General features: G+C 40.7%; 1 protein-coding gene across 3 annotated transcripts in view; it reads left to right on the forward strand.

The window, feature by feature from the left end:
- The window catches only part of ZFYVE27 (zinc finger FYVE-type containing 27), an 85644-nt gene extending 73251 nt beyond the window's left edge, over window positions 1-12393 (forward strand). For 2 of the 3 annotated variants that reach the window (XM_018558398.1, XM_018558553.1), the window contains 3 exons: window positions 8295-8344; window positions 9734-9815; window positions 11406-12393. In XM_018558398.1, coding sequence (XP_018413900.1) covers window positions 8295-8344; window positions 9734-9815; window positions 11406-11470 — 197 coding nt within the window. In that variant the 3' untranslated portion in view covers window positions 11471-12393. Of the gene's footprint in view, window positions 1-8294; window positions 8346-9733; window positions 9816-11405 lie in introns of all 3 variants that reach the window. The other variant, XM_018558477.1, reaches the window with a different exon arrangement.
- The last annotated feature ends 6968 nt before the right edge of the window (window positions 12394-19361 follow it).

The raw sequence follows: 19361 nt of genomic DNA on the forward strand, positions 1-19361 counted from the left end.
TATATATATATATAAATTAGGGTGTCGCACCGTTTACTTTCCACTGTAGGAAAATGAAACGTGGATGGCAAGATTACATTTTACCGTTTTTAAGTTTGCAATTTTATATGTTTACAAAAGCAGTCATATTGTTAGCAATCTCGTTTCTACAAATCCTGTCCCCACTTATATTGTTACCTCCTTAATTAGCAGCACTCGTCATCTCCAGCCTTCTTCTATTGGGATCACAACTTTTTTTAAATCATTGTAGCAGTATGGGTTTTTTTGGGGGACTTTGTGCTTCATTTTTGTCCCATAAAGTTTCTTCATAGACTGCCTTTTCCTTTTTCTGTCATTGGGACTGGTCACCTCAACTTGCTTCCTATGAGTTGGATGACCAGTCTCCTCAATACTCCTCTGTAGTTCAGTTCTGGTAGCTCTGACATCACTATGTCTGTGCTGCTTGCTGTAAAAAGATTTGGGTGCTGATGGGGCTTCTTCCTACCCAATACCACCCTAATTTTATATTGCTTAACCCACACCTCGCTCTTCCCCTCTCTACCCTGCGGGAACATACAGTGTCCTGAAGCTTCTAGCAGATCAGGACTGACAGTTCTTTGTGAGATGGCTGTGTAGCAGTCATCTTACCACCTCCTGCCTAACTTGCACTAAGCTGTGCCTTGCTGCACTTAATGGCTCAGGACACCGACCATGTTAAACTCCACAGTTGCTATATCCTTTGGTGTATGCAGATCGGAGTCTGGAGGTAACAGGAACCGGGACCTCCCCTGTCATCACTGCAGCATTTTTCTTGGCAAGTAAGCTGTACCTAATTGTACCAGTGCCAAATACTGTACTTGTGATGGTACATTACTAGTTTTGTTAGAATTAGATATCGTCTACTTGCAGTAATGAGATGAGAATTAAACCAAGCATGTGTTGAGAGAAATGTGGAGTTTCCATTGCTAACCTGTCTTTCTGAAAATGCAAAATTGCTTGGCTGTCATGCTAATCTTCAGATACTGACCCAGCATAACCTTTCAAATAGTCTTCATTTAGTTTCTACCACAAGGCTGAGCTTGCAAGGTTAACCGTATTTAAAATAGTATTGCTCCATTAAGATTAGGATAGCATGATCACACAAAAGTGGTCTGGTGTGCCGTATATCTTCTGGCTAATACTGAGTGCAACTCTGAGCTTGGCTAGGAGTTTATCGCTTAATTTAGTGTTTCCAGAAGTATGGAATATTCACTGCTAGTGGTCTAAAGGCCTGGTGGCCAAGCGGCTTATCCCCAGCTGAGTGTGTATAGCAATGGTTTGCGTTTCACCTTTTAGAGAAGGTATGACAATGCTGGTGATGGCTGTGCAGCTTAGCCTTGCAATGATCACAGGGTCTGTTTAGTTTTGTGCTTTCATTCTTCACAGTGCTTAGCCCCTGTCTTTGTCGTTTTGTCTTTGCACCTATATATCACTGCTTTTACTATGTTGTCTTCTCCTGTCTCTAATCTCCCGGTAGCTTCCTGGTTATTTAGACCTCTACCATTACTACAGTAGGCTGCCAAAGCATTTTCTGTTTCTCTAGGTTAGATCATGTAAACTTGGCTTTTGATCTCGAGCTATATTCTAGTCCACCGTTTGCCTTGTGTTTCAAGCTCCTGTCTTTGTGGATTACAGGTTTTGCCTTGTCTCCTGTCATGCTCCATTTCCTTGTCTGGTTAGTATTTGTCTTGCACCTCTTCACCTGTTTGCAGCCCCTGGTTACTGATCCTTGTTTTGCATCCCAGTTTGCTAAGCTGTCCTTGTGTGCATCCTCTGTTCTGCCTCTTGCTTGACTCTCCTCTGCAGAATTAGATGTGTAGTGTTGCAGGCCCTTGGTGGCTGCTTCTTGTCTTGCATCCCACTTTTCTGTTTCTTAGCGCAGTTTTTCTTGCCTCTACTGATCTGTTTCTGTTGCCTTTTGTTTCTCCACCCTGTTGCTTTTTCTTACATCCAGCTGGTCCACTTGTGTGGCCGGAGAGGGCATGCTAAGTATAAGAGTTTGGGAGTTGTTCTTATGCATAAGTTCCAACTCCATCATCATGAGGTCTGACGAAAGCCAGGCACTAAGCCTCTCGATACCTTTTGGTGACTCAATATGTTTGCTGTCTTTGTGGTTTGTCCACACCATTACCTTGGCTTCTGGTCTAGCCTTTTGTTAATTGTATAGTTAACCTCTTCCATGCTAGCCAAGTTTTTGGACCTTTCAGACCTGTTAACAATGGAGTCCTGTGTTTTTATCCCAATGGTTTCTGTAATACACACTGTAGGGAAAGTCCATGATATAAACCCTGGCTGGAACTGTCTGACCCTCCATGGCCCTTCTGAAGGCAACAGTGTTCTGACTGAAAGCTAGCTTCTGAAGAAGATGAAGAAATAAATATGATAATGTACAGAATGTGCAACAGATGCAATGGGAACTCATAATCACCCACTACTGTAAAGCTATATGTTAAAATATTTGCTGGACTAGCGAATTGGAGCTATGACTGCTTGAAGTACTGAGCAGGTAGGATGCATCCTCTAAATGCATTTAAAGGCCTCAAAATGTTGGTTTTGCCTAGAGTGACACCCTCCGGTGATTTACTATATATAGTAATTCAAAGCTAGTCACTTTAAAATAGTAAATAATAGTACAAAGGGAACTTGGTAATGCACAGTTGACCAAAACACGGGGAAAAGAAATTGTAAACACCAACAAAATATACTCAGAGTCCAAAAACCCATCATTTGTTTAAGTGTTTAAGCCTGAAACACTCCAGCTAAAGAAGAAAATTAAGCCTTGAGATAAATAGAGGGACGCGCTGCCTACCTCCTTTTTATTGAAGTCCACCCCATTCCTTTTTTCCCCATTGACTATATAAACCTAATTGCACGACTCTTTGTGCGAGGCTATGTGTTCGCTGCCTGAAAGATTGGGCCGAAACCAAATCCAAAATAGAGAAAGGTTTGTAGCTTTTGCTTGATGCTGCAAATGCAACTGAAATTGGCCACCTGCGGCCTCAATTCTACTTCATAATGTTCTATTTTGGCCCGATCCCCACAGCGAGCTGCAGAGCTGTAAATCAAAATGGTGTAAAAGTAAAAACATGAAAATGTATAGGAGTAACAGTTTTACGACATACCAAGTGCTAGAGGGGGGGCTGTAAGATTTCGGGTATGAGTTATGCTTACAGGCAGGACCTGTCTATGCTTCTATCCCCTCACACATGATCACAATTGTTTTGCTGCCTATAATGGTAAAAATATGTTCTCAGAGTATTTTCTGCATTAGCCAACTAATATAAACTTCAAGATAAACTAATTCAACCTCCGAAATCATGTGCTGCCAAAGAAAGGGGCATGGGCTTTAAGGCCTGTATTTCATATAGAATGTATCACTCGTATTTTAAACAGAGCAAACAGCAGTAGTGGGATCAATCCCACACACCACAGCACTATAGCTATACCTCTGGCCAACTCTACAGGGATGATGGTATAGATATACAGTGTGTGTGTGTATATATATATATATATATATTCCCCTTTGGACTACGTTTAAGGCCATTGCACTGGGGAACGTTAATGTGAACCTGTGCCCAGACTGCATACAATAAAGTATTACATATACTTCTTCATGAAAAGAGCTCTAAAGCTAAACTCTATTCAACTATAAATTACACAAAGTAATGCAGCTCTGTATTCATTATTCTATCAACAAGTTTATTTTTTTAAATGCAAACCGTGTAAGTACTTGAATTTGACCTGATATCGGCCTCTTGCAGTCACTGTATAACAGGACTGGAGAGAGAGGGGGAAAAAAAAAAACAACGTACACGAAACCAATCAGTTCTTATGCAAGCAAAGAACCATGCTCATAGGAGGAACAAGCAGAGTGACAGAAAGATAAGCTCATCACTACGCTGCTTTTTCTTTTACTATCCAGTCACAGGCTGGGGACAGGTCCTGGATGATTTGCGGTCAAAAGAAGTGAGTCAATAATGCTGGCCATCAGACTGTGGCCATCAAATAGCAATAAAAGGGTACTGCCAGGAATATCGTTTGATCTGACTCATTTTGTTATGTTATCTTTTCATGTAGAGCTGCAGCTAACGATTATTTTCAAAATCGATTAGTTAGCCGATTATTAAGTTCGATTAATCGGTTAATCGGATAAACAATAAAATAAAGTTTAAAAAATGGCTCCAGTGATGGGACTACTAGTTTGTATTGAGATTGCACTCCATCACAGGAGCAAGCTTGGAGCTGTGGAAATGTACTATTAATTTTCAAGTTCTGCTTAAAAACAAGCATTCACTCACCTATGTAGCTGCAAGCACTGTGGAGAAAATAGTTTTCACCATTTTCAACAGAGCCATAATGAAATCTCGGCTCCTCTGGCAGCAATGACTTGGCAGCCTGCTTTAAAAGAGAACTATGGGGTAAGTGTTTTTCCCCATAGTTCTTTTTAGGGTCACGGGAGGACATATGCTAGCGTCCTCCCGTGACCCGAAGCTCAGTATCTTGCGATATACTGAGACCGCCCCAGACGGGACGGATCCCTACATTACTGTCGAGATCCACCCAGCTGCGTGAATGACAGCTGGCTCTGTCTATCTAGAGGCAGAGCCAGCTGTACCCGTCTGTTCCCCCACTCAGTGCTGGAGATCAGGTAGGGGGGGAATCCCTGCAGGGAGTGGTGACTGACGGTCACCACTCTTTGCAGGGAGATCGAGAAGTGAGCAAGCAACGATATGTGTACGCTCAGTCCCGATCTATTGAGCCGACGTGTGACAGTTTCATTGTCACACTTCGGCTCGAACTATGAGGATGAGGGATTTTTACTCACCTCATAGTTCTCCTTTAAGTCTTTAGAGACCAATTAAAACCCAACTTAAAAGTCTCTGATTTGATATTTGAAGATAAACTACTCCACAATGAATGTAAACAACCTGCAGCTACAGAGATCAGTGAGACTTTAATCTTATCTTGTAGGTAATGTCAACATCACAAGCCGCTTGGCAAGATCTTGGGGAAACTTAGAGCATCCTAAATCTTGCAAGAAGAAGCCCTAGAAATAAAATAGTGCTCTTTGGCTTTCTTCTTGCTCGAAGTCCTGTGGCGTCAATTTATTTATTTTTTGTTACTATAAAACTATGTTCACTTTTATGAGCCTACCTTCTAATAAATATTACATCATAGTGGCTGATCCCACTCTGCACTATTACGGCTGATGTATAAACCGTTGGAAACAAAATTAAGCCTAAAGTATGTTTTTATAATAACATTACCCAAATTTGTGTTCCATGGACAGTTTCCGAACACCTAAAATAATATATCTACGCCTTGAGGAATGTATAGGTTTGTGCCGGGCATTATGATTTGCCCTTCATTGGCTTTGCGTCATCATTTTTACTGTTTACCTTTAGCACTGCTGCCTGTTTTTGTTTTGCACGCGTTGAATTTCTGTTTCCCAAAGTTTGCAGTCTATCACGATTCGTGTTCAATGCATTTGCAGAGCTGTCTCTCTTAAAAGACTTCTGTTCTGCAAAGATTCCAGTGGAATATCTGGCTTTCAAGAGGCTGGTTTTCTTTCACAACAGAAGTGCAACGCAATGGCTTGTCAACCTGCCTATAATCATGAAGAATGCCAGAAAGGGAGCCTGCAAATGACACATTCCAATAAGAACTGATGTCATATTTTCTTTGCTAGACCAAATATTTTCACACTTGTCACTCTGGAAGCCTTGGGGAAGAGGCAGCAACATTGCTGTGAAATTTAGCGTGGGATGATTGTTGTCGCGAGCCATGGAGTGAGTATCAGCAAAACGGCAGAATTCATTACATGTTCAAGAGGTGCTCATTGTTAAAGTGTTTAAAGACTGGACTGTCAGCCGAAAATCTGGGTCTGAACGTGCGAATTGTGGCCGTCAGCGACTAGTCAATATTAGGGCAGAACGAAGAGTGTCAAGACTGGTAGAAGGACAACAGTGCAGTGTCGGATTTCTCGCATCACCTTTCAACATCTCGTGGAGTCACGAGGCGGCCCAAAGAAGTCATCTCGTGGAGTCATCTCGTGGAGTCATCTCGTGGCCCAACGAAGTACTGATGGGGTGGTCAAATTATTCAATGTAGGTAGACAGGTCAGATCAAGAGCCTAAGACTCCTGGGTCCTCCCATTAGAGCAAGTGACAACCTAATAAGGGTGCCACTAACTGAACAAGGAACTACACAGGGGATGCTACAATACCAGGGGCTTGGGTAATATTGGGAATGGAAGCTCCTTGCTTATTGAAGAGGAGATTTCTCAGCTGGGGAACATCTGTAAGAAAAAAAACTTGGGTAAGTTGCTGAAAGGCAAGAAATGACCTTTGCAGTAATGACAAATAAAATTCTACCCGGAGTTCAGCTATAAAGTTTGATTCCCCAGTAGCACTTAAAAACAAAAAAGCTGCTCCAGCTTCTATACAATATACAAAGTTATATTGTATATAGACTAGGCTCCTATACTTACTATACCTCTATGGCGCTGTCCCCTGTAGACAATTCAAGTGCCGATCCCCCAAAGTTGATTAATGTTAGGCATCATTCAACCCAGTTCTTGTGAGCTCAAGACATCTTGGCTTGGACTCATAGGAGAATGTCAAAGCATTTAGGAGCTGTCCACCTATGGAGCAACAGGCCTGTGATGTGACCGAACCGAAGACCCACAAAAAAAGGTGTGCATAGAGATTTTTTTGGTAATAGTTGGTATGCTGCAACGTTCAGGATGAAGTGGGGGAGTAAACAAACCGGGAACTGGGAATTTTTATCCACTTGTACTTGATACTTTTAGGTTTCAAATATGAACTTAGGAGTTCCGCTGCTGAATTTATAAAACACCAATACAAGCTGACACTTTACTGAACCACTATTTCCCAAATGTTTATAATAATGATCTTTCTAAATGAAAACAATACTTTATTTTTTATTTTTAACAGAAGACCGAGATTAAAAATGCATCATGGCCTACAGGTGAAACTCGAATAATTGGAATATCGTGCAAAGTTCATTTATTTCACTGATGCAACTTAAGAGATGAAACTAATATATGAGATAGACTCATTACATGCAAAGCAAGATAATTCTAGCCGTGATTTGTCATTATTGTGATGATTATGGCTTACAGCTTATGAAAACCCCAAGAACCCCAAATCCACAACCTCAAAAAAGTAGATTATTACATGCAATCAATAAAACAAGGATTGTACATATAACAATATCGGGCCTCTGAAAAGTACAAGCATGCATATGTACTCAGTACTTGGTTTGGGCCCCTTTTGCAGCACTTACTGCAATTACCTTTGCACGATATTCTAATTATTCGAGTTTCACCTGTATATGCAGGTCTTGTTTGAACAAAATGCATGTGTTTTAGGGTTTCCCACAAAGATGCTTCTGCGTCAGCATTAATAACAATGTATACAATCCCTGAATTAGTATACAGGCATTCACCGAATTACACATCCGATTTACATCCGACTCCTACTTACAAATAGAGGCTATTAATGTACTGCTGGGGGTCCCAGGCTGCAGCCAAAGTGTACCGCACAGCGTTCCAGTAGTTGTAATGCTACTGCGTTTGTGCCGACGAAGAGCACCAGTCTTTTTGTTTCTGGTTAGTAGTACTGCACGTACATTACAGGAAGTTGGCTCTTGTTAGACGTGCAGACGAGGGGTGTCCGCCTCTTCTTCCGGGTCACTGTGAGCTTTTTACTGCTGTCTGTATTCTCATTAGAAAGATTTAATCTCACTTCCTGTCCTCGAGACAACAGGAAGTGAGAGGAAATCTACCCCTAGGAAGGGAAATTAACTCCTGTAAGAGTGATCATGGGAAAAAGGTTTCTCCACTAAAGCTTTACCAATCCTTGTTTCCATGACAACCCAAAATTTTCAAAATCCAATTGTCACAGGGACAGAAAGTGAGGTGAAATCTTCTGAACAGGGGCACACACAGCAAAACAAACATTACAGGGGGTTAACCCTTCCCTATGCTATCTAAACAAAAAAAAATTGGGGGCTGGAGTTGCACTTAAAAAAATATTTCTGTTCCAACTTATATACAAATTCAGCTTAAGAAGAAACCTACAGTCACTATCTTGTTCGTAACCCGGGGACTGCCTGTATACTGTATATCTACTATGTGTTCCTCTAACAAGACAATAAGAAAATATTTTACTGACCGCAAGAACTGTAGATGTGTTGTGTGTGGTGTTCTGTATTCCTTTATTTCACAGACTGTATTTCTTTTAATGTTTTAGGTAACTGTTATGGATGCAATGCACCCTTTTCGATACTACTGAAAAAGAGGGTAGGTGTTTTGTTTTTTTTGTTGTCCAAATCATATCATGTTTTGCCTATACCTAATTATAAATGATAATTAAAGCTTACTGCTTTCAAGAGGGTCAGGTTCAGTATGCTGAACCATGCCCGAGCACAGTTTGGAAACGATCACACGAGAACTTGAACTAAACTTTGGGGGTCAAATGTGTTTGGGCGCTGCATGGATCACTTCATGTGAGCTGACCCTGGAAATGCTGCAGGTACACCAAAATACCTGTTAATCTCCAAGACATGTCTGCCTTTGCTGGACTAAATTGGCAAGCAGTGTTGACAGCCCATGTGTTACTGTGTTTTTATTTCCCATCTTTTTATCTTGAATGAGTACATTATCTGGTTCTAGCAGCTGTTTTATACTCCTGTGACCTGTGAAAAGCTGCCAGGCAGTGTCAGCTGTCATTGTATTGTTCAGTGCCTTCCACCCACAGCAGAGTCTGTCCTCCTCATTCACAAATGCGAATGGGATCCCAATGTACACCATCTTGAAGTAAGTGGACCACACCATTGTTACTTTGGTTTTTCCTTGCTACCAATTGTAATAGAAACGCATCCCAATCCTATTAAAACAACCTGTTCTCATTTAACCACTTCAGTTCTCACACATCCACACCGCTTATGGACCAGAGCAATATTTACATTTCTTCTATGAGCCTGATAATTTGGTAATAGCTTTGTCATTGCCTAAAGGTGCCCATACACTGCACGATTATCATACGATAATCGTATGCGATCGGTTTTTCGTACGATAATCGAGCAGTGTGAACGGAGACGTGCGACCGTTTCTACTGTACGGTCGCACGTCTTCTGTCGAACCAGCATGTTCGAAAACCAGCCGGGAATCGTACGATTCTCGGCTGGTTAGAACGGTGCTCGGAAGATAAATGCTGAACGGGCCGGTGTGCGCACGCGCACACTGCCCGTTCAGCATTGCGGTCATCGGAAGCCCGCCCCTCAGGGGGGCGGGCTTGCGATGATCGAGAGTGCGATCTGCCTGTCCAAGATAGGCAGATCGTACGTTTTTTTAATCCCTTTACAACCATCGCAAGACTAAAGTCTTGCGATGGTTGTAGAGTGTATGGCCACCTTAAGATTGGAAAGTAATACAAGTTTTAATTTTATTTTGTATGCACTCCATGGACAAAACTTCAGAAATCTTTTGTACTTTGATCAGTATTGCTTAAGAAAAAAATAGTTTTGCTTTAGAAAAAAGTAATCACTTCATTCTATACTTTGTCCTGTTTTCTAATTACATTATAATTATGGTTCTGGTACAAAACATTGCAAAGTAAATGAAACAAAAGCCTTTTTTTTTATATATATATATTTTTTTTTAATTTTGCACTTTTTTTTCTCTTTACTGCTGTGCTGCAATAACTGTGGAAACAGCTTCTGTTCAAGGTGTTGTTCTTACAAAGTCCCCAAATCAGCAATGGGAGCCACAGGTGAGGATCAGCTAAACTGGAGTATTTAAAAAGTATTTGTGTCCCAAACATTCTTTTTTAGTTTTGGATAGAATGAAGAATAGTTACAATTCCTGCCAGGTTTTAATTGGTATATTCATTCCTATGTAGGAGATTTACTTTTTTGCGCTAGTTACCATTGTCAGCAGCAGTGGCATCACAAGGCGCGTGCGGCCCGCACCCGGGTGACACCAATGGATGGGTGACACAAAAACGACAGTCCTTTTGGTGTCGGCCCCTCTGAAAAGTCGGGCACTCGGTCATGCACCGAGAGCCCGACAGTGTCAGGAGAGAGGAGGGGACCCGGCAGCATACCTGATCCCTAGGGTGAACGTCCCCTCCTCTCTGCCGGCATCCATCACCAAGATGGCCGCCGGCAGGCGTCAATAAGATGGCCGCACATGCGTGATGACGTCACGGCGGGGTGTCACTCGGTCTTCGCTCTGGGTGACACCCGGCCTCGGGACGCCCCTGGTCAGCAGGACAGGAATTGATGGGAAATTCAAAATGTTTAGGGCTGTCTCTCTAACAGGAGCGGAGGGGAAATCTAGTGGTGGGACCTACCTGTTCCAATGACAGATGTCTAAGAGGAGATTCCCCCCATATTCCTCTAACTTCCTTTTCTGTCTCTGGCTTTCTGGTCTCCTGCCTTCAGGGAATTCTTATCTCCTGCAGAAGACAGCTGGAAAATTTTTGCCTATCTGAGTCAATGTTGGATCGTATGATCTTGGCTTTTGACCGCCACCTACTTTCTTGTTCAATGCTTGACCTGTCATTGGGACGATTGTATTCTTTCTCTTCTGTTTTGTTTGCTTCTCACTGCATCCCACTATCGTTGATGCATTTTTCCTTCTTCCATAATTAGTTCAAAAAGTTTGAACACAAGGATATGACTTTCTAATGTAAACATAGATTGTCACCTGATAAGTAAATCCTCAACCTGGCAAATTTTAGATTTTACTTGCAATAGACCCATCACTTTTAGCACCAACATGTAAAGTAGTATTAAACTATCAAACTTTTTGTCAATAATAACTCCAGATGAAAGAAATATTCATTGCCCGGCAAAGGATTTCTTTACATTTTTGCCGGGCAAAACATTACAGTCACCATGCTTCCAAACAGCTCCCACCTCTTAGCTCCCCTTCCTTGAACTTCCTGTCCAGTATCCAATCCAATATAAGGGAGAGAACAGTCTCCAACAGCTGTCCATCTAGCAGCATGTAGAAGGGGGAGCAGGGTAGTAGATTGCCTTGCTATGTCTGTGTGTTTATGGAGACACACACGGTTTACTAGCACACAAGGTCGGCTCCATAGGACCCTACAAGTGAAAAGTACCACCTTAAAACAGGATATCAGGACCAGTTCTCGGGAGACCAGCTAATTCCGCAGGAAGCTAAAACTTTTAAACATCAAGATGCAGGATCTATTGTAAGTGATTTCATCAGCATCAGAAATTGCTTAAAAACCTTTGATATCACTTTAAATATGTGCAAATTGTCATTGGTCTGCACAAAATTGCAAACTTAATTAACATATTACCATTATTTCTGTACTTTTCTATCACTGCAGCGCCAGATGCACAGAAAGAAACCGTGTTTGTATGTGCTCCATGCAACCAGGTATTGAGTAAATAGGACCTGTGTTCTCCATGGCCATGGAATGGAACCTTCTCATGATACCTCTCACCACTAGAATTAGGAGATGGACACTCTGGTGTGAGTGGGATGTACACCGAATATCTTCATGTGTTTGATCTACTTATATTATGTGTTCTGTCTACATTCTGTACATCTGTATAAATGTATATTGTATAAAGCGAGACGTTATCACAGGAGCTGTTTTATATAGAAAATGTCTTATGTACATTTGCATTTCTATTACATGGAATTACCATAAGAATATTTTTAATACTTGAAGCAGCCACCTTATATACGTAAAGATGGAACGACACGCGTTTTGGTCAGCGTCATCATCCCGGTATGCGATACACTGCTTTGTCACGCTTGTGTTTTCATCCCAGCCTTTAGATTAGGCCGCAAATTAGATAAGCTAGCACAAGTTATAGGACATTCAGAAGACAAGTAGTGGCGTTTGCTAAAGGCCTTTATTATCCGGATATAATCTTTAGAGCAGCAGGCTTAATGATTAGATTCACACAGGCAGCCGGTGCAGAGCTAGAATCCATGACTTTGTGAACTGAACTGTGTCATCCTCTGCTAATTTGCCACAATGTGGCCGTCGCTGCCTCCTCCGTACCCTTAAAACATCACTGTCAGTTAGTTAATAACCGCATGCTAGATTTGCAGAGTGTGCAGAAAGTTTGCAGACAGATAGCGGCTGTTATGAGGATGGGGCTTGTCTATATTTGAAAGGATGTCACTTGTCGGGATTCAACCACAGATGACGCGAATCCTTATTTATTGCCCAGAGTTTTTGTTATGTTTTTCGGTTAACTATTTTATAACATGAGATATAGGATCTAGGATGTAAAGTATTAAAAACATGTTTGTTTTTGTTTTTTTATATAACACTGTTTTTTGTATATATAGTGTATTACAGATTTTGATGGTACATGTTCTCTTCTAATTAACTGAACATTAATGGGCCTTCACCGAGGCACAATTTTGGAGCATCTTGTTGCTGCTATTTTAGTGGGAAATCTGCCACCAGAAAAAATTCAGATTACTGAACAAGTGACAGGTAAAGAGAAACCTTTTGTCTGTCGGCTTTCGGGGATGCTAAGCCTGTGGTCTGAATTGGACTTCAGTTGGGTGTTCACATTTTTTTAATGTTTTTGCATATGTCTACTGCTTGTTAGCAGTCGATATATGCAAAAAAAAGAAGGTTTAATTCTACTTTAGGGCAGCCCATTTCTTAATTTAACATGGACTGCCAATGTATGGCGATGAAAAGAAAAAACATAAGACCTTTTTTTAATTTTTACGCACCACATCTACTGTTTTGTGAATTGGGGTGCCATTCTAAACGAGTGGCACTGCAACACACCACACAGCAAAAGGCACTACTTTACCTGATGAAGTGACCGCATACAGCTCCGAAACGTTGCATATTCTGTGACCCCATGTATATCCCACATCAATCATGATGAAGTCATAAAGTGGACCCTTGTGTGCTGGTTACTCTTTTTCTACATTAAGCCTTGGGATAGGGCTCAACAGGTGATAAAATCTCTTTGCTTCCGAGAGGTTTAACCACTTGGCAGTCATCTGATTGACCGCACACTGAAATAAATGTGATGCTACTGAGACAACTGTTGACATGCAGTTGAATCTCTCAGTAGCAGAGCGTTTTACTTGCCTGTGTAGCCCTAACCTAAAGATTTCTCTTCCCCGTAAGCTGAATGAGAGAAATCACTCCTAACCCCCTTCTACTCTAAACAGTGTGGATGGACAAATCCGTGTCGGCTATTGTATTCTGGCGGTGACCAGCCACAGCTGTTAGAATAGCAGAACAGTGACTGCAGTCACTGTTCAACTGAACACATTGAAGGAGTTAGGCAGAAAGTAGATGGCTGAAGTTTGTTCAGCCGGGTGGTGTTGGAAGGACCACCATCTGGTCCTTCCAGCTCAGTTTTCATCTGGTTCACAGGAATTGGCCAAAATTAAAGACTCATATGGCCAGCTGTAGAATCCCCTTGTGACCACAGATTGTTGCCTCTCTCAGTGTTAAGCACCTAATAATAAGTGCATTCTATCATTTTGTTTTTAAAATACTTTTTCCCCTCATGAATGCGATAAATATAGAAGCGTAAGGGCCAGTTAAGAAACGTAAAACTTCATGGCAGTTAACAGCTACTGTATATCTATAGTGCACAATGTATACACACCACCTGACCAATCGTTTGCCCCACCCCGACCCCTTACACGCACACTGGGAAAAGCTGTTCATTTTGACTCACTGGTTGTAGGACCTAAAGCACTAAGCAGTGTCCCACCTTTGTGTGTCAGCCCCTATTCAGTAAGCTGAAATTGTGAGTCTGGTAACTGATTCCCTTTATATGACGATTGTCAGTTTTCCATGACAACATATTGTCTGTTAATTGTAAAAGTAAAAAAAAAATAGCATTATGATAGAGAGGTGGGAGCTCTAGAATGGTGGGGATCTCTGCACGACATCTCATTAGTTCTGCTAGGAGAAGGTATGACAATGCCAGGTAAATGTAAAATGTAAAGGTAAAATGTAAAGAGGAAGTTTCACATTTACAGGGTTATTCATAAAAGGGTGAAGAGTTTGGAGAAGGCAGGAGAAGGGAACAATCTAGGACAACATAGCTGAACTGGAAAGTGAGCTGAATGGGAGACTTTTATCCCAACCAGTTATGTTGTCCTAGATTGTTCACTTTTCCCGTCTTCTCCAAACTCTTCACCCTTTTGTAAATAACCCTTTTAGTGTTTTTGTTGACCATTAATATTTCTCGCCTTTTCTATTACTTTTTATTCCATAAGTTAAATCTGTCACAAACCTCTGTGATTCAAACTGAGCATATGATGAAAAATGCTTATACAGATGCTACCTTCAAATTCTGTCAAATTTGTATTGCTAATCCCAATTTTCTATAAATGGCAAGCTTGTCCCAGGCCCCATTCCACCTTACAAACTTTCTTGTTGGACCTTTAATGTGATGAATCATCTCGTTGATCAATAGGGAGTCTCGGGAGGCAGGACCAAGCTTGACTTTATTTTTAAAAAAAATCTTTAGCTGCCTATGTCTCTGTATTTACCCCTTAATTTTATGTAAACTCTGATTTAAACATTTGTCCTTAACTTCAGTTTGAATAGATCTGGTTTTGAGGTTCACTTATTTAAGTAATCACCTCTGAAATATTTCTTCGCAAAATACTTGGGCTATGTGCAATGGTTGCTCTTAAATAGCTAATGTAATTTGTTGCCTTTTTTAAAGTGACTTAAGGATTTTTGTCATCTCAAAAATATTATTTAATGCTACGACATTCCCCTCTATGGCTGATGGCGTGTTGAGCTTGATAGGAACAAGTGTATCTAAAGCCAAATTTCTCCCTTTTTTTTTTTTTTAACGTTTTAAATTGGTAAAGGGTCAGAACCCTTGTCAGGAATTATTGCTTAGAAAAAGCCAGCACACCATGTGGAAATGCAGAGATATTTTACTGCAGTCCCGTATAAAACAAAACTAATGTTTCAGGGACACTCGGGTTCCCTTTCTCAGGACCATGATGCACATTTTGGCATCATCACCTTGATAAAAGGGGACCTGAGTCTCTCCGAAACGTTGGTTATGTTTTCTATGGGACAACAGTGGAAAATAAGGCTGCATTTGCACATGGTGTGCTGGCTTTGTCTTCTAATGGATATTTGATGGTGCCACCGTTGGCCGAGTGCCCACTTAATCTCTCTTGGTGGTTCGAGAGAGTGCAGCATGGATTGTTCATTTCTAGGTTGTGTACACATTACGTGAATGTATTGTTCTCTCTCATTTTTATTGGTGACCACTATAAACTGGCTTTAAAAGTGACAGAAAATCCCAAATTTGGATGATTCCCTGAACGGGAGAAACTTTTTCCAATGGAGACATCATTGACAACTCCATCACTCTGCAGTGATTTCTTTTCACTTGCTGTTGGCACACAGATGGCAAAAATCTAATAGGGGTTTTAACCATTTCCTGCTCTATTAGAAATTTCAATTAAACAGTTTTGGTTTTAGATACACTTTAAATCTCGAAAGGACTATGTGCGCCAATAAAGGCCTAACAGGAGAATTGAATAGATATGAATACTTGATCACAATGTATACAAATTGCTACACTGGATTTAATTAGACAACAATTCATGCCATAATAAAGGCATGCTAGATGGAATTAACATTTCTCTTGTTGGTGCATTGTGTATATATTTATATGTGTAAAAATAAATAAATATCTGCAATACATAGATATTGTGGTTGTTGAGAGTATGTGTAGGGTTGTGTTTGTGGGCATTAAGATTTTGCAATTTGAAAATGGATTTTGAACCTCAAATATGCTTTAAGGTCAATGAAATCTGACATGGCTGGGTACCTGTTCAAAAACAACTTTCCTATTCAAGCATTCTCCACACCATTGCTGTCTTAAAGTGTATTTCCATTGTTGCAGTCAAATTTGAAAAAACTATTCTGTATGTTTGCTGTGTGTTCCTGCTATTCACACTGCATTATGATTTTTCAAAAAATATTTCTTACCTTTTTTTAGATGTTTTGCTGCAGCAGGCAGCGTGGCTGATTCCAGCTTTTTCTCAGCACCTTCACAGTGATCTGTCCTTTATAGACATACGTAGAACTGGAATTTGAGGATTGTGTTTCTCTCATTAACTTCAATAACATACAATACAGAAGCCAGGGTTGTAATCCTCTACCCTCTCAGAGCGCCCCCTAACATTACGAAGAAGGAGAATCAAGTGTAAATGTTAAACAGATATGTTTCTCATTCCCATAACATAACAGATTTTTTTAAAACTGTTGCTTGTATAATACATGCCGTATTCTGAAAGAAAAGTTGCTCTCTGTACTATTTTGCTCTGGAATGGAATGGGGTGCTGGGCAGGTTAATATTAATATAATGAACCCTGTTAATACTGTGCTGGCAGATCTCATTATCATTTGTAAACTAGATTTGAACAATGTCTGTCCTAACAAAGGGTTAAAGATCTAGAAGCATTGTATATTAATGAGGGGGAAACTCAGCCTGTCCCTGGTCTTTCTATGGTGACACAGAGTTTTCTGTCTATTGAAACTTGAGGGCTAGTTCACACCAAGTGCAGAGCAGTTACAGACCGGATCAAAACTGCAACCAATGTATTCCAATGGTATTTTGGGCTCTAGTTCACACCAGAGCGTTCAGTTCAGGAGCATGTGGAAAAACTGCAGCATGTCCTAATTGTTTTCTGCTCTGGAATGCACCAAAACGCATCACAAATGCATGCAAACACCCTGGAACGCTCTGAAAGCCCATTCTAGGCTAAATGTTATAATTCTTTTTTACCAAAATGGCCTAAAAAGCTGCAAAAACGCAGCAAAACACACTGCACTGCGTGTGCAGAAACTCATGTAGATTTTGTCTGCTTTTGGTGTGAACAAGCCCTGGGAGAGAAGCTTGCAAAGACCTTCCACACTGGTAAGAAATATTTTTTATTAAAAGTCTTTATTGGAGTTTTCCAACATTGAAAATACAAGGAATAAAAGAAAATGCTTATTGTCTGGGTACTAAGGCTAGACAGATCAGAAAATACATATATATATATATTATGATTTCGGTATGCTGTGGGAATGGGATTACATCGGGGTTTTCTCAAATTTGCAAAAGTGGAAATACACTTTAAGTCATTAATGATGCAACCTTTTAGGGTGCTTTAGATCCCATCTTTATACAGTTGTTGTACAGCCTGAAGAAGGGCTCTACGGCTTCCCAAAGGCTTGCATCTTAAATATCTTAACCACTAAAGAGTATCACCTAAACTCCAGACTTTCTGCATATTTGCACTAGTAAATGCTTCTCTGTCTTGTCCACTATGATATATCCACAATGATTAGGGCAGTGGTGTATTTTGGTTTTATGCTGCCCTAGGCAAGACTAAACTCAGGCACTCCCTCAATCTAAATTTGCCCCACCCCATCCTGGTTAGGACATTTTGCTCAACCTGTCAGTCACTGGATACAGCGCACACGGGGTCTCAGGTGAGCTGTACGGGGTTTCAGGAGAGCTGTGCGGGATCTATGGTGGGCTGAGTGGGGTGTATGGCGGGCCCACTGGCAAAGTGCCTAGAATGGCCAAAGGCAAGTCCGGCCCTGTCCGACTCATTGGTTCGGGGCAGCCTTTTCTGCTGCCCCCTTGGAAAGTGCCGCCCTAGGCAAATGCCTAGTTTGCCTTGCGGTAGATACACCCCTGGATGAGGGGGTTGGTTACATTCAGTTGGATTGTTCTGTAATGTTGATGTAATTTCCTCAACTGAGACAGTTCATTGGATGAGTGGAAAAACATCTTCAAAATTACAGAACAATTCCAACGGAATATAAACCGCGACTCCTAGGTATACTATGACCAACAGGAACCATCACAGATGTACAAAGCATAAACAATAAGTTCAGGCTACTTGATTAATTTAATTTTCATTTAGGCGAATGGCTACATAAAGTACTTTTTAATCTTTTTTGGAGGATTGCATTAGCATCTCGAGTGGGGAGAGCCTTTACTGTTGCTTTGAAAGTTTCTCCTCAGTAAAGAGACCCTGTCACCATCAGCAAAAATCTTCCCATAAGATCATATGTGCATTTATTGTATTTTATCCTTGTTACTTACAGGAGAGGCTATGGTGAGCAAGGAGGGAGGGGCTGTGCTAGGGAATTGACTCTTCCTGCAGAAGTCACATTTTCTAGCAATTTTACAGGCATATTACAAGTGAATAAAAATCATTAATGGAAAGGGAAACACCGCAAATAAGCATTTAAAATACTTTAAGTTGGTGACAGGGCCTCTTTAACAAACGGTATACACATTCTGCAGTGTGGACTTTGCTTGTGTGTTCTTTTTTCTTTTTTTTTTTTTTGCATACTTTATATTAGAAATAAGTATTTGTTTTACTCCTTTGTGTTCCAACAAACCCTACTAATATATATTTGATATTTTATGTTTTTATATTTATTACAACTTTTTGATTTTAGAACACAGGCAACGCACAGATACTGCAGATTTTGAGGAAATATTTTTTTTTCTGTGTATTTTTGTGAAGTGTGTTACATTTTATTTCTACTAAGACGGGCATTATTCCCAGAGGTGACACATAACACTACGTTCTCTATAAGCTTAGGCAAAGTCAATTGAATGGAACTCAAGGACTGTTTTTAATGATAAAACACAGAGCTTTTATGAAGAATGTTATTGTCATATATTGCGACAAGTCAGGAATTTATCCAGGCAGAAGTGTAAGGTTACTGAAAGGTCCACTTTAACCACCCATACATTGTTGAGTTCCACAGGTTCCAGATGAAACCTATGGAACACCTTACGTCACAAAAGCCTGGTTCCAAAGAAACCTGTGTACTGTCATCTCAGTTCCCACACAGAAAAACTGATCTTGTGTGTAGTTGATTCCTACGGGTCTAATTTTAAATCTTCCATCTTCCATCCAGCCATATGCTGGACGAATACGAATACTGTTTGCACATAATTTAACCACTAGATACAGCTGAGGTTCATAGAAAAACTCCAGCGCCCCTTGGCTCCATCGTGTGGCAAGAATGCCATGCCAGAGTATGGCTGGGTGGAAAATGTATAAATGTTCCCCTTAACATTGAGCACAAGCAATAGGTACATTAACATAAAAAAAATACACACACACACACGTACATCAGTTGCGAACCAAATCAAATTTCCCCATAAGGTTCAATGTAAATAAGGTTAATCCGTTCTGAACCATATGTAAATTCATTACTGCTCTGCACTTTCTATTTACCACCATGCTTGCTCTGCACTTTCTTTTTACCACCATGCTTGCTCTG

Source organism: Nanorana parkeri, unplaced genomic scaffold (genome assembly GCF_000935625.1).
Source record: "Nanorana parkeri isolate BGI_ZX_2015 unplaced genomic scaffold, ASM93562v1 scaffold2, whole genome shotgun sequence".
Taxonomy (NCBI): Eukaryota; Metazoa; Chordata; class Amphibia; order Anura; family Dicroglossidae; genus Nanorana; species Nanorana parkeri.